Source organism: Propithecus coquereli, unplaced genomic scaffold (assembly GCF_000956105.1).
Source record: "Propithecus coquereli isolate 6110/MARCELLA unplaced genomic scaffold, Pcoq_1.0 Scaffold480, whole genome shotgun sequence".
Taxonomy (NCBI): Eukaryota; Metazoa; Chordata; class Mammalia; order Primates; family Indriidae; genus Propithecus; species Propithecus coquereli.
Window position 1 is genome coordinate 1,243,059 of NW_012150619.1, and position 12,321 is coordinate 1,255,379.

A 12,321-nucleotide genomic window follows, 5' to 3' on the forward strand; every position below is an offset into this window, starting at 1 on the left:
GACAGTTAATACAAATATTAGGAACATATTAGCTAGATAATTTTAGAATGAACATCATATCCTCTTTGAGCCTACAAATGCTTGTAAAAATTTAAATAACACAAGGCAGGATAATACAGATTAGATGACACGCTAATTCTATTTTTTATGGAGTTGCTTAACACATGCCCTACTCTAACATAAAACAAAATAAACTTTAAGATTTATATTTAATTTTTTAATTCTAATTAGCCATAAATTTTGGGAATTTTTGTTTTGGAACTTTTCAGAAATAATTATTCTTCCTGAACAAAAATGTCAAGCCCTTAAAATTTCCCTATTGAAATATTTCATAAGATTATATAAAATAATTAAATTTTGGATAAAACTCCAGACTTAGACTCTTATCCCTGAGGTCCTTTCTATGGTAGCGACTGTGGTGCTCACTAGCATTAGTGAGCTTACCGTTGTCCACAGGTTCTTGGAAACTGTGACAAAGCAAAACGACCTAAAATGAACCAATTTTACCATAAGCTAATTGATACAAACAAGAGTTAAGTTCCTATGGTCACAAAACATCACCAAACTTTTAAATAAAGACCTAGGCTGAGCGAGGTGGCTCATGCCTATAATCCTAGCACTGTGAGAGGCCCAGGTGGGAGGATCCCTTGAGGCCAGGAGTTTCAGACCAACCAGCCTGGGCAAAATAGCAAGACGCTATCCCTATGAAAAAAATTTTTTTAAAAATTAGCCAGGCACGGTGGCATGCACCCAACTCCTTGGGAAGCTGAGGCAGAAGGATACTTTGAGCCCACGAGTTTGAGACTGCAGTGAGCTATGATCAGGACACTGCACTCCAGCCTGGGTGACAGAAGGAGACCCTGTCTCAGAAAAATAAATAAATAGATAAATGAACAAAAAATAAATAAAACAATTCTAATATTGAACATGGAAAATTGATAAAAACAAGTAAGATCATTATTTACCCACCTTTAGGTGACTCGGCTGAGTGCTGGCAGTCACAGGGGTGAATCAAGAAGTGAATGAACATCAGCTTCCCACCATGTGGTCCAGGCTGGCCACTCTCCCAGCCCACTCTCCAAACACACGCCCCTGCCTCTGGGTCCCCTCAGAGGCACACAGACGCAGGGACAAGCATTCCAGGCTCCACAGAAAGAGCCCGAGGGGCCAGTACAATGGCACCCCCACAGGTCCACCATTGCTCCCAGCGTCCCAGGCACGATGGCGAAGACGGTAAAGTGTGTTGAAGCCTCACTCAGCACAGCCAGAACTGTTCGTGCACAGCTGCCCTTGTCACATGTACCACAGTCAGCTCTGATGCCGGGTTGCCTACGGAACCCAGCGATGCTGGTACGGATTTCTCTGAATAACTGCTTCAGTGCCCAGCCATTCCAAGGAAAAGTCCACTAGCGTGCAAGAGACAGGGAAATCCAAGAGCCTGCCCAGGCGGGCTAGAGGACTGGAACCCACCCTAACAACAAGGGTTCAATCTACTTCTGCCCAAGAGCGAAAAAAGAAACTAATTTTGATAATAGATTAAGAAACCAAATAAATGTTTTAGAGAAAAAGTGTTAGGTGGGGTTTTGAATGAAGGATAGCACCACAAATGTCTCAAATCCAGCCCTGCCTCCTCGGTGCCGCTGCCCTGGCCTCTGTGAAGACTCAGCAGCTCCTCCTGCCCGGTCGCCAGCACCCAGACGCAAGCCCTGCCAGCAGGGAGTGCCCCAAGGGAAACCTGATTTCTCCCCTGCTGCGGTGGGAGCTGGCCTGTTGGAGGCAGACTGGCCCACTGCAGAAACATTTGTACCAGAAGCTGCTCATTCCACCCCAGGGCCAAAACAAAATGCTGTTGAGCAGGAAGGAGACGTCCCCAGCCAGGCCCTCACCAAAAAACTGTGACCTGGGAGCTCAGTTCCAAAGAGCGAGAGATTGTTAGACAGGTTTCTGCTAAGAGCTCAGCTGCTGCGCATCCAGGAAACCCAATCCTTTCCCATCTCCCAGCAGCCAGTGCTCTGCTGAACCGGATCTCAGACCTGTTCTCAGGACTTTCCCATCCTGGGTGAGGTCTGCTTTTCTGGTGGTGATTGTATCTTGTGAACTAAAAATAAAATCTTAAGCCCCCTGCTAACTGAACAGGCCCTCCTCGGCCAAGGGGACCCCTGGACAAACCTTAAAACTGAGTTTCCAGGCATGACGGGACAGGAGGTGTAAAGCACAGTTACACGTGTGTTTTCTCTTCATAAACATCCATGACTCCACAGCTTGTTAAGCACGCATCTGTAGCCACCCTGCTCAGTGTGAAATCCTGTTCCTTTTTATTTCTCCCTTGAAACACAGGTTCCCGGCTTGTGGCTGAGCAGTGTTTCCCAGCTTGCCAGAATGACCATTGCATTTAAAACCACGTGGTTTTGTTTGGTTGGTTGGTTTTTTAGTTAACAATCTGGTTCTATTTCCCCAAAGCTACCCACAGACTCGCTCCTTTTCTCCACAGACTGTTGTCATTGGAGCACCTGACTCTCCCCACAGGTCAGATGCAGGTGTTGATTTGCCTACTAACAGGGGATTTGAAGTTTGCAATAACGGCTGTCTCCTGGTTATGCTGTCAGGGTAGTTTATGTGTGGTTTTATTTGATTTCCTTCTTGATTTGTACAGTTTCTTTGAGACAGTGTGAAACAATTCAGATTTAGATGGACTCCTGGAATTTAAAATTCACTCTGGAAGGATACTTTTGCTGGACATAGTCTCTAGGGTGAAACTTATATTCTTTTAATGCACTGAAGATACCTTCTTGCACTTTTGTTGAAGAAGTCTTTACTCAAATAAACAGCCATTCTAAGGAAATTATCTTTCTTCTCCAATAGCTTCAAGAATTTCTCTCTGTATTTAGTTTAATTTACTATGATAGGTTTACATGTAGTTTTCTTATGGTTTATTCTCATCAGGATTCCTCTTGAATTTCTGAATTGGTGTATTCCAGTAGTTTTGGAAAGATCTATCATTCTCTCTTCAAATTCTCATTTATTCTCTCTCTTCTCCTTCTATGACTCCAAAGTGCATTAGGCTTTCTAACCATATCCTGTGTATCTCTTGCTTTCTTTATTTTCCATATTCTTAACTCTTCATATTTAACTATGGCTATTTTCTGCCAATTCACTAATTTTCTCTTTAGCTGTGTCTAATTTGTTAACCCTATCCACTAAATTCTTGCTTTTGGTTAGCATATCTTTCAATTCCAGAAATCCTATGGGGTTACTTTTCAAATTTCTTATGCAAAACTGTACAGCTTCCTATTCCCTGTAGCCATAGCCAAGCTTCTCTTCTTTCATTTCTTCATACGCATTCCAGCAAGGATAACAGTTACAAAAGCTCAACATTTTGTGGGCCTGTTTCTATTATTTGTTTGTTCTCACATAAGGAGTCTTGAAAAGACTTTGTTTTGCTTCTCACAAGTATTCTGGGAAACTCCAGTACAGAGTCAACATAACTGAGGTTCAAACAATCCTGGTCCTCCCAGGTAACTCGAACCTAGACTGCCAAGACTTTACGAGGGCTGTATCACTTCCACCTTACCCTGACATATCAACTCCTGGGTCTCAGACGGTGTAAGGGCATTTCTCTGACTCCCTATCCTGAGAAACCTAGGGTGTGACCCATTCACTCCAGGAGGATGACAAACTGCAAGTCACTTTGGGATTATTTCTTCTGGATCAGGAAATGCCCAATGCCCTCAGAGTAACAGCGGCTTCAGTGCTGGTATGATCTCTCCAGGTCCCCGCATTCTAACCCAGGAAGTTCCTGATATCTTGACAGCAGTTCAAAGCTTTAAAGGAATTTATTTTCTTCTTTCTTTCTCTCCCCCACTCCCTCCCTCTCTCTCTCTATTTTGCTTTGTTTGCTGACTTTAAACAAACAAAAAAAACTTATCTAGATATTCTGGTTGTCTTTGGTGAGAAACTTGGTCCTAATTATCTAGGTTGCTACTACTTGAAGCGGAAGTTTCTCCTACTCTCACCTTTTCCTTTAATTTCATATTAAGTGGCTCAAGTTGTCATGTCTCATTCTGTGGCAAGTTCTACAATTTCTGCCCCAAAGATGACGGGAAATCCCCTGGGCTCGCCTCCCTCTTTACGTGCCGCCCAGCCCCAGCACACGCTCCCCAAGGCCGGCGCCCATCCTCCCCTCCACGCAGCTTCCACTGCAGACGCAACCCTCCTTCACTCACAGCACCTTCGCGTGTGCGTGGAAGACTTTCGCTGAAGGTTTAGGATGACAGAGAGGGAATACGGCACTCCCCGAATCAGGAAACTACTTAAAGGTGCTTTGCCCACGCCTTACCTCAAGAAGATAAAAGAGCGATGCTGTCTGTCTTGTGCTCTTCCCTCTCACTACCTCACTGCGCTGCCCTCTGCCCACCCCAAGACCTTGCTCTTTCTCCATCACTCTGTTCTCTTCTGACTTCTGAGCCCTATCCTTACAACACTACTGCTAAATCCCTAAAATCCCTTTAGCTTTACTTTGCAAAGCAATTCGGGTCTTTTCTAAACTATTCCCTTCTGGGCCATGTCCATAAAACCTCACCTTTCTTAATCAGCAAGTCCATGAAGGTGCTTTCCTTCACTAGTGTCAAAATTTTCTGAAATAAACGCTGCCCTTCTCCCAGAACGCAGAAAAGAAGCAGAGGTTTTTATTTTTAAAGGAATTTTTTTTTTTTAGAATATCCTCTGCTCTTAACAAAATCTTTATAGACCCTACGAAGGTTCTAAGCCCACAGGTTCTCTCTCCCAGGGGTGAGTGGTGAAGCAGAAGTGGGGGCTTCGGGCAGCTGAGGCCCAAAGATGCTTCTCCCAAGTGGTTGCTGAGGGATGACGGCTCCCACCAGTCAGAGTCCTAACTCTATAAATTCTATATATTTCCTGCTTTGAAAGCCTGGGTATTCTTATTTTGAGGCCATCAGAGAAATTCTTTAAGATTTCATTAGAAGAACAGGAACTAACAGGTCATACAATTTAACCTATTACACCAACAAATCTTCTCTTTTGTGAAGAACTGATCCTTTGAACAAAAAATTGCAGGATAAAAATGGCCTACTCAGAAGCTGCACTGAAAATAAAAATATGATTTACTAAAAGGTAAAGATTTGGTTGGGGCCCCTTTGGTTGTTGTTGCTGGTCTTTCAAACAATCATCCAGCAAATCTGCAGTGTGCTTCCTTCTAGACCACAGCACCAGAGAAAATCAATTCCGGCATTTCCCAAACTGGAGCACTAACCACAACTTTCTAACCTCTAAGAAAATATAAAATATGCCTTCCAGGGGACACGAGAGGAAAAGAAGAACCTGCTATGAAAGTGTAATTCACATCTACTGCAAATCACATTTCAAAGAACTAAACGAGGCTGGGGAACACTTGTGGAAGTGTTGGTAGAGAAAGAAATCCAACCGTGTCCAAACAAGCTCTCACTGCGAAGTAGACAATAAATGTACATAAATGCACCTACAGAGGCAAAAACCGGAATTTTGAATAGACAGGTTGGAAAGTAGCTAAATATAATACTGAATCAGATAAAGTATTGTTGGAAGAACCGTATAAAACTTCATAATATAGAGATTAGGTAATAACCATCAGATTCAGTCAAGGAACAAAATGCAGTTTATAACTCGTATGACTCCATTTTATAACGTCAGTCCGCAGGCTCCCAAAGCAGGAGCCCTTCCTTGAGGACTGACGTCACCGCTTTCTCCTGCCAAAGGTACAGCGAGGGACGAGGGTGGTCAGCTGCAAGCACTCAGAAGCCTATCGCTAGGGCTGAGTTTTAAACGAAGCACAATTTCTCTGTATGTTCAGTGAAACGTTTGCCAAGCTCACACAGGACTCCCTACGAAAGAACATGCCTCTTTCCCACACCCCATCACTGACCAGCTGGTATCACAAACATGTGCCTGGCTCTGCTTGGCATCACTTTGTTAATGCTCTGTTCATTAATTTAACGAACTATCAGGAGAATTATGCCTGGAATGGGCAAGCATTATCTCTCAACTTTCATTTAATTAAACTCTGCTACTGCAGTATGACAGTCAGCGCATCACAGGGGGAATTATTTTAAGGATGAAGGTAAAAAGTATTTCAAAGCCCCCACTTAAATATGAAAGCATAATCTAAAATTGCCTGAGCACACACTATAATTTTTCTATAATATTAAAGATGTTATTTCCAGACTTGGTAATTAATTGGATTCCATGGAGAAATTATTCTAGCATCCTTGATAGAAAAATGATGCACCAAGGCAGGGAACAGAGTACCAAAGGACACCCATAAACAACCACTGTCGCCCAGATTATGACAATCACAGGGCTTAATAAGGAGTGAGTGCTGCCTGCTTCTGGTGCACACTCATTACTTTCCTGCAAAGCAAACGCACTGATTTCTGATCATATCGCCGTAATGAAAAGGAATGAGAGCAGCTCATGCTCCAGCAGCTGCCTGGGAAGCATGCACAGGAGTGATCGCAAGCAGGCCAGGGTGCTGCTGGCTGAATGAGAACAGCTTCCTGTCATGCTGAGGGCTGGGGGCCACCTCCCCCTTCCTCACAGAGAGGGGCTACTCAGGAAGCTGGCTTACCGTCAATCCGGCTCACGAGTTCTTCCAACATCTTCACTTTCATTTGAATCCCAGGTTGGGCAAAGGTGTAGTTGTCCTAAGGAAAAAATAATATAGTGTATCATATGCATATAAAATAAAACATTTTCTAAAGGGGAAAAAGGCAGAATAAAAATGAGCAGGTTTATAACAGAACAAATTCACAAGCTGAAGATTTTATCTTGAGAAACGAGAACACACACTGCACAGCAGGGCCCACGTGCGAGCCACTGAGTCTCCCTCTGAGAAGGGCAAGCCCGGCACCTCCTGATGTCAGAGGACGAGCAGGCAGGCGTCGGGAGCACTGCATGGCACATGCCCATCCGTAAATGTGATACGTCTACGCTGAAATTGAGCAAACAGGCACCCACACTTACAGCTCATTGAGTATACCTGTCTGCAGGAACTGACCACCTTGGCGGCCCCTGGACCACACGTACTCAGCACTGCCGGGAGCCCGTGGGAAATGGCAAACGTGCCTGGCGCTGGCAGTGCCAGCATCATGCCCACGACCCAAGTGCTCCTGACACGGGCACTGCATGGGGATAAAAGGTAAGCGTGTGACTTTACTCACAGAGATATAACTAGGTGAACTCAGGCAAAGTTCATAAACTAAGACAGGAAACTCTGTGTAGCCTCAAGGAGGAGAGGGCCTGGGCAGGTTTAAGCCAAACGGACCAGGAATGGGACTCCAGCTCTATAACTTAGGAGCTGTGCAACCTTGGCAAATAACATAACCTCTCTGGGCTTCGGTTTCATCATCTGTAAAGTGAGAATAATAACACACTGCCTTCTAGGACTGTCTAAAGCTTCAAGGAAATGATGTGGGTGGAACGTGGAAGAGGTTTAAAGATACAGTCAGTGCTCGGCCTCTGATGGACTCATTTACTGTGACCGTCACCACCCAGGAGAGCACAAGCACGTGCTGGGGCACATGGCCAGAGAGGATGACATCCTGCCTCATCCCACGGTGGGGACGCACAGCGCGGCTCCTGGCGGTCGGGAAGCGGAGGGCGTTCCCCACAGAGACGGCCCTTAGAGCCTCAGCCAGTGCTCAGGGCCATCGCCAGGAGGTGGCTTTTGACTGGACGCACGCAGCAACAGACCTAACACACTCGAGGACAGTGAGTGTGGAAGGCGGAATGATAACCACCCCCAGGACGCCCACGTCCTGATCCCTGGAACCTGTGAATGTGTCACCTTACGTGACAAAGGGAACGTAGGTTGCGGATAGAACTAAGGTTGCTAACCAACTAAGGCTAGGAAATGAGCCCGGATGATGCGGTGGACCACTGCCATCACGGGGTCCCTAACAGTGGGACAGGGAGGCAGGAGGGTGAGGCAGAGTGAGGCCACGTGAGAGGGACTCGACCTCCGCCACTCACCTCGCTGGTGGAGGAAGCGCCAGGAGCCTCTGGAGCTGGGAAAGGCAAGGAATGGACCTACCCGAGCCCACAGGAGGAATGCGGCCGCTCTCACCTTGAATTTAGCCTCGGGAGGCCCACACCAGACTCTGACCTCCAGAACTGAGACAACAAATCTGTGTTGTTTTAGGACACTAAGTCTGCGGTAATTCCTTACGGCAGCAATAACAACTAACGCAGGGGCTTTAGAGGATGTTCTTTACTGGGGCCCCCGACACCCACCAGGAAATGAGGAAAGAAGAGACTGGGAGGCACCAGTGACAGCGTGTGTTCTTGTGCGGACTGGGCTCAGGCTCTGAACTCTTTAGTGAGCAGACAGGGCCTCTGGAGACTAGCTTACAGCAACTGTCCCAGAGAGTGACACTGGGGAAGGCCTCAGGAGCCTTGGCAAGGGAAAGCCAGGCCCCTGGCCTCAGTGAGGTCACAGGTAACAGGGCCTAGGTCTGGACAGGAGGTGCTGGGCGCAGGCAGCTGCAGCTCACCAGGCACGCTCGGGCCCACTGAGCAAGGCCTTGGTCACAGCAAGCTGAGTGGCTGCAGCCTTTCAGATGATGGGGGACGACCCTGCTGCCTGTCCATCTGAGGACATGTGGCTGGGGGCCGGGCAGTGCAGAGCAGCTACAGACACTGCGCCCAGCATTCGGAGCCCGAAGGAAAGCGAGGGACTGTCCTGGACCCGATGTGCCTTATCGGCAGGCTCAGGACTGGAAAGCACTCAGAGAACAACACTCCTGGGGGTGGCCGACCATGCAGACGTCATGCCCACAGAGCTCACAGGACCCGATCGTGGAAGAAGGATGACAGAGCACACAGCAAAGGCATCGGCCCTCGGCAGGCCCTGGGGACGTGGTAACAGCACGCACAGGACCTCCAGCTCCAGAATCCGGGAGGGAGACCCCAGGTGAGACAAAGTGGAGCTGAGAAGACAGCCTTCAGGCCAGCAGCAGTTTCCAAGGCCGCAAAGTCAAATGTGAAAAGTAGAAAAGCATGTGACAGTCTTCACTCTCTAAGCGTTTCTCCCTCCTGCCCTCCCTCTCTCCCCATCTCTCGCACGCATGCACGCGCGCACGCACGCATGCACACGACATTTCCTAACAAGAGCAGGTGCAGCAGCCACTATGGCACAGAACTAAAAATGCCTGCAAGGCATTGAGGATTTTTTCCCCAGAAATGGAAAATGAACAGAGTCAAATGTACCCCCTTGCTGGGAGATTTCTCCCAGGTGGATTTCAAGTGACAGGCTCTGGATTCCAAACTGTCACATCTCTGCAACAGTAAACCAAGAAGAGCTCCGTTTGCCAGCTTCTCTTAGAATGATGCCAAGGCCCTACCGTGATTTCGGGCGGAAGGAAGGATGCACTCTGGGAACAGGATCTTATTTAGGATGACTGCCCGGGGGGCCAGGGGATGATTTGTTTTCTAGATTTAGTGAGCCAATTCTGTGATAAGCGTGTGGGTCCTCCTAACATCTGAACTCTGGAGAAGCAGGGGCTGTCTGAGGCTCAGCATCCAATGGCCAGGACTCTGGGCCCTGAGGAACAGCCCTCTAGCGGAGACAGCGCCGCGGCAGAAGTTGAGGACTAACTCTGAGCTTTAATATATTTGAACTTTAACAGGAGTAAGAAATTTTGGTTCTGGACTTTAATTCCTTTGAATGTCATCATCTTTAGACCTGAACTTGCAAAGGTTAGCCTTTAAGACTTAATTTCTCCCCACAGACTGGATAACAGAAGGAGATTTATATTCAGATTTGGGGCATACTGTGTTGTTGGAAGTTTATATGCTGTCATTTAACCTCATAGAGCAATTTCTGATGAGCCAGGTTGAACAATACAGCTGGACAGAATTGAGGGTGAGAAATAAACTAGAGGGTGGTTTTGCAGCCTTGGGTGCAGAGAGGCCTTCCAGATTATTTAATCAGTGTCCTATTCCGACAAATTTCAGAGCCATCGAACTGGACTGCGGATCTCCTCCACGCCGAGGGCAGTGCCCTGGCCGAGCAGGGCCTCGTGGTTACGCGATAACAAACAGACCTGGGTGTGCTCGGGGGGGGCCCAGCTGTTGCCTCTCCCAGACTCTCTGTCCCCAGAATTACTCGCCCAAGGAGGCGACTTACGCTTTGCTAAGCCTGGGGGATAACTGGGCTGTGGGCTCCGCCCCCCGCCACCTCGAGAGCCCCCGTCCTCCGCCCCACGGCTCCCGTGCACCTGAGGATGGCTGTCCCGGCTGGGCGAGCCTGAACAGTCCTGGAGTCAGCCAGCCGGTTTATGGGGCTCTCACACTAAAAAAGGATTTCAAGTCTCTCATTTAGCAGAAATAAAAATTATTCTTTGGCTTCCATCTGCCACTATTTGTTTTATTTCTCAATTTGTTCAAAACCAAGGTAGAGAAGATGAGTTCTCAGAAATCCAAACGATGAGAAAAGAAAGACACCTGAGAGCTTATAAAAAAAAAATCCATATTTTGAAAAGACCGGCAGAGACTGACGGGCACAGACTGACGGGCACAGCCCTGCGTGGTGCCGTCTGCAGGCCGAGGACAGGGAAGACCAGCCCCAGCCGGGCTGCGACAGCGACGACGGGACTGAACCACGGAGGCAAGAACCGCCGCAGCCCAGGCACAGAGGACGTGGTCGGTCTGGACCCTCCGGTCTCGAGCAGTGAGTCCGGGCTGCAGCAGGCCCTGCTCGGTGGCCAGGGAGCCTTCAAAGGGCTCTCCAAGGACACAGAGGCCACAGCTGAGGAATCGGAGCCAAACAGCTGGGAAGGCGTGAGGAGAAAAGAAAGTTCCTCGGCCCCGGCAACAGCTTCCCTCAGAAGGCGCTGGCCACTTCGGCCCTACTAGGTGCCTGCTGCTGCCCACCCTGGGCTCCCCAACGCCTCTGGGCAGACCCTGGGTTCTCACCCCGGGATACCCCGGCCAGCACCAACTCCACACACCCGAACACACCCGCGCCGCAAATGCCAGACTCAGAAGCCGTGTGCTGCCTGAATATGTGAATGGGCAGAAAAATAGGAATTAAGTAAGAATAACGTATACTCATAAAAATATTAATAGTAATAATATTAGTATTATTCCCTTCATAAAAAGTAAACATGTATTCTTTCTAATTGGGATTTTTATTTTGTGTCTTTCAAAAAGGATATAATTCACAGAACTTATGGATCAGGGGGAAGAAAGGAAGGTCTGAGGAACACAATGACCTTTTATGAAACATTTTACAGAAGGTAAAGTTGGTATTGGTAGGAAAAATCAAGAAAACACACTCAGCGTGCCTCACATCTGTCACCAACCCTGGCAGTAACAAAGGACGCTGCCTGTGCTCTTCAGGGCAAAAGCAGAATAATCATCTGAAAGAGCGTTTTGGGGAAGAGTGAGATATAAATTCCTGTCGGCTTAGTTGGAAAGACCCTGAGCCCCTCCCATCACACCTGCAGCCCAGAGAGAATTAAGAACCCCTCCTGCGTCTCTGACGAACGGCTCTTCCAACTGGACCAGGGATCCTCCTCCCCACGGAGTCCGGCATCCCCTTTCTAGGACAATCTCACTCCAATCAAGTTTCTTTCCCATGCTGAAACCAAGTCTGCCCTCCTCACCCAGGCCTGGACCTGCCTCCGAAACAGCTCAGAAAGTCCTTTTTGCAAACAATGGCGGGACAGACTTCCATTTCCTTCAACTCTGAAAGAGTCCATTCCCCTTCCCCTCAGGACCATCTGGCCCACAGCTCTGCACACAGGAGCCCACATGGGCCCTGATCACGCGGAGGACAGAGAGCGGGCACGCCCACTGCCACAGCTGCCGACAGCGCCCATCCATTAATACATTGATGCGATCGATGCGTCAACCCAACGTAAGACAGAACCACATCAGACTGTCAGTTCTTTCATCAGTTCAATAAACACTCATCAAATGCCTCCTACATGCCAGAAAATTAAGTCCTGAGTATTAATGGTATGCAAATGAGTTAAACACAGCAGGCCTGAGAATGCTGTCGTTAGAGAGGCCTGCTTACAACCTAGTGTCTGGGAACTTGGTTTCCGGAGGGTCCCCACCGTTCCTCAACTAATCCGAACAGCTCACCGCGCCTACCCGTGCAGTGTGGTTTGTGCTGAGCACGTGTTTCCTTCTGGGGGGATGGCATTTGGTACATGCCAGGCAGAGGGTGCCTACGTGAGCAGCCCCCAATAGCACCCTGGGCACCGGGTCTCTAACACGCTTCCCCAGCAGCCAACGCTGCACGTGTGTTGTCACAGCTCCTGC

The 12,321-nt window shown here is 48.1% G+C and overlaps 1 protein-coding gene across 1 annotated transcript in view; it reads right to left on the reverse strand.

The window, feature by feature from the left end:
• TBC1D22A (TBC1 domain family, member 22A) overlaps positions 1–12,321 on the reverse strand; it is a 355,619-nt gene that overhangs the window by 138,875 nt on the left and 204,423 nt on the right. Inside the window, exon 10 of the mRNA XM_012655585.1 lies at positions 6,620–6,695. Coding sequence (XP_012511039.1) covers positions 6,620–6,695 — 76 coding nt within the window. The remainder of the gene's footprint in view (positions 1–6,619; positions 6,696–12,321) is intronic.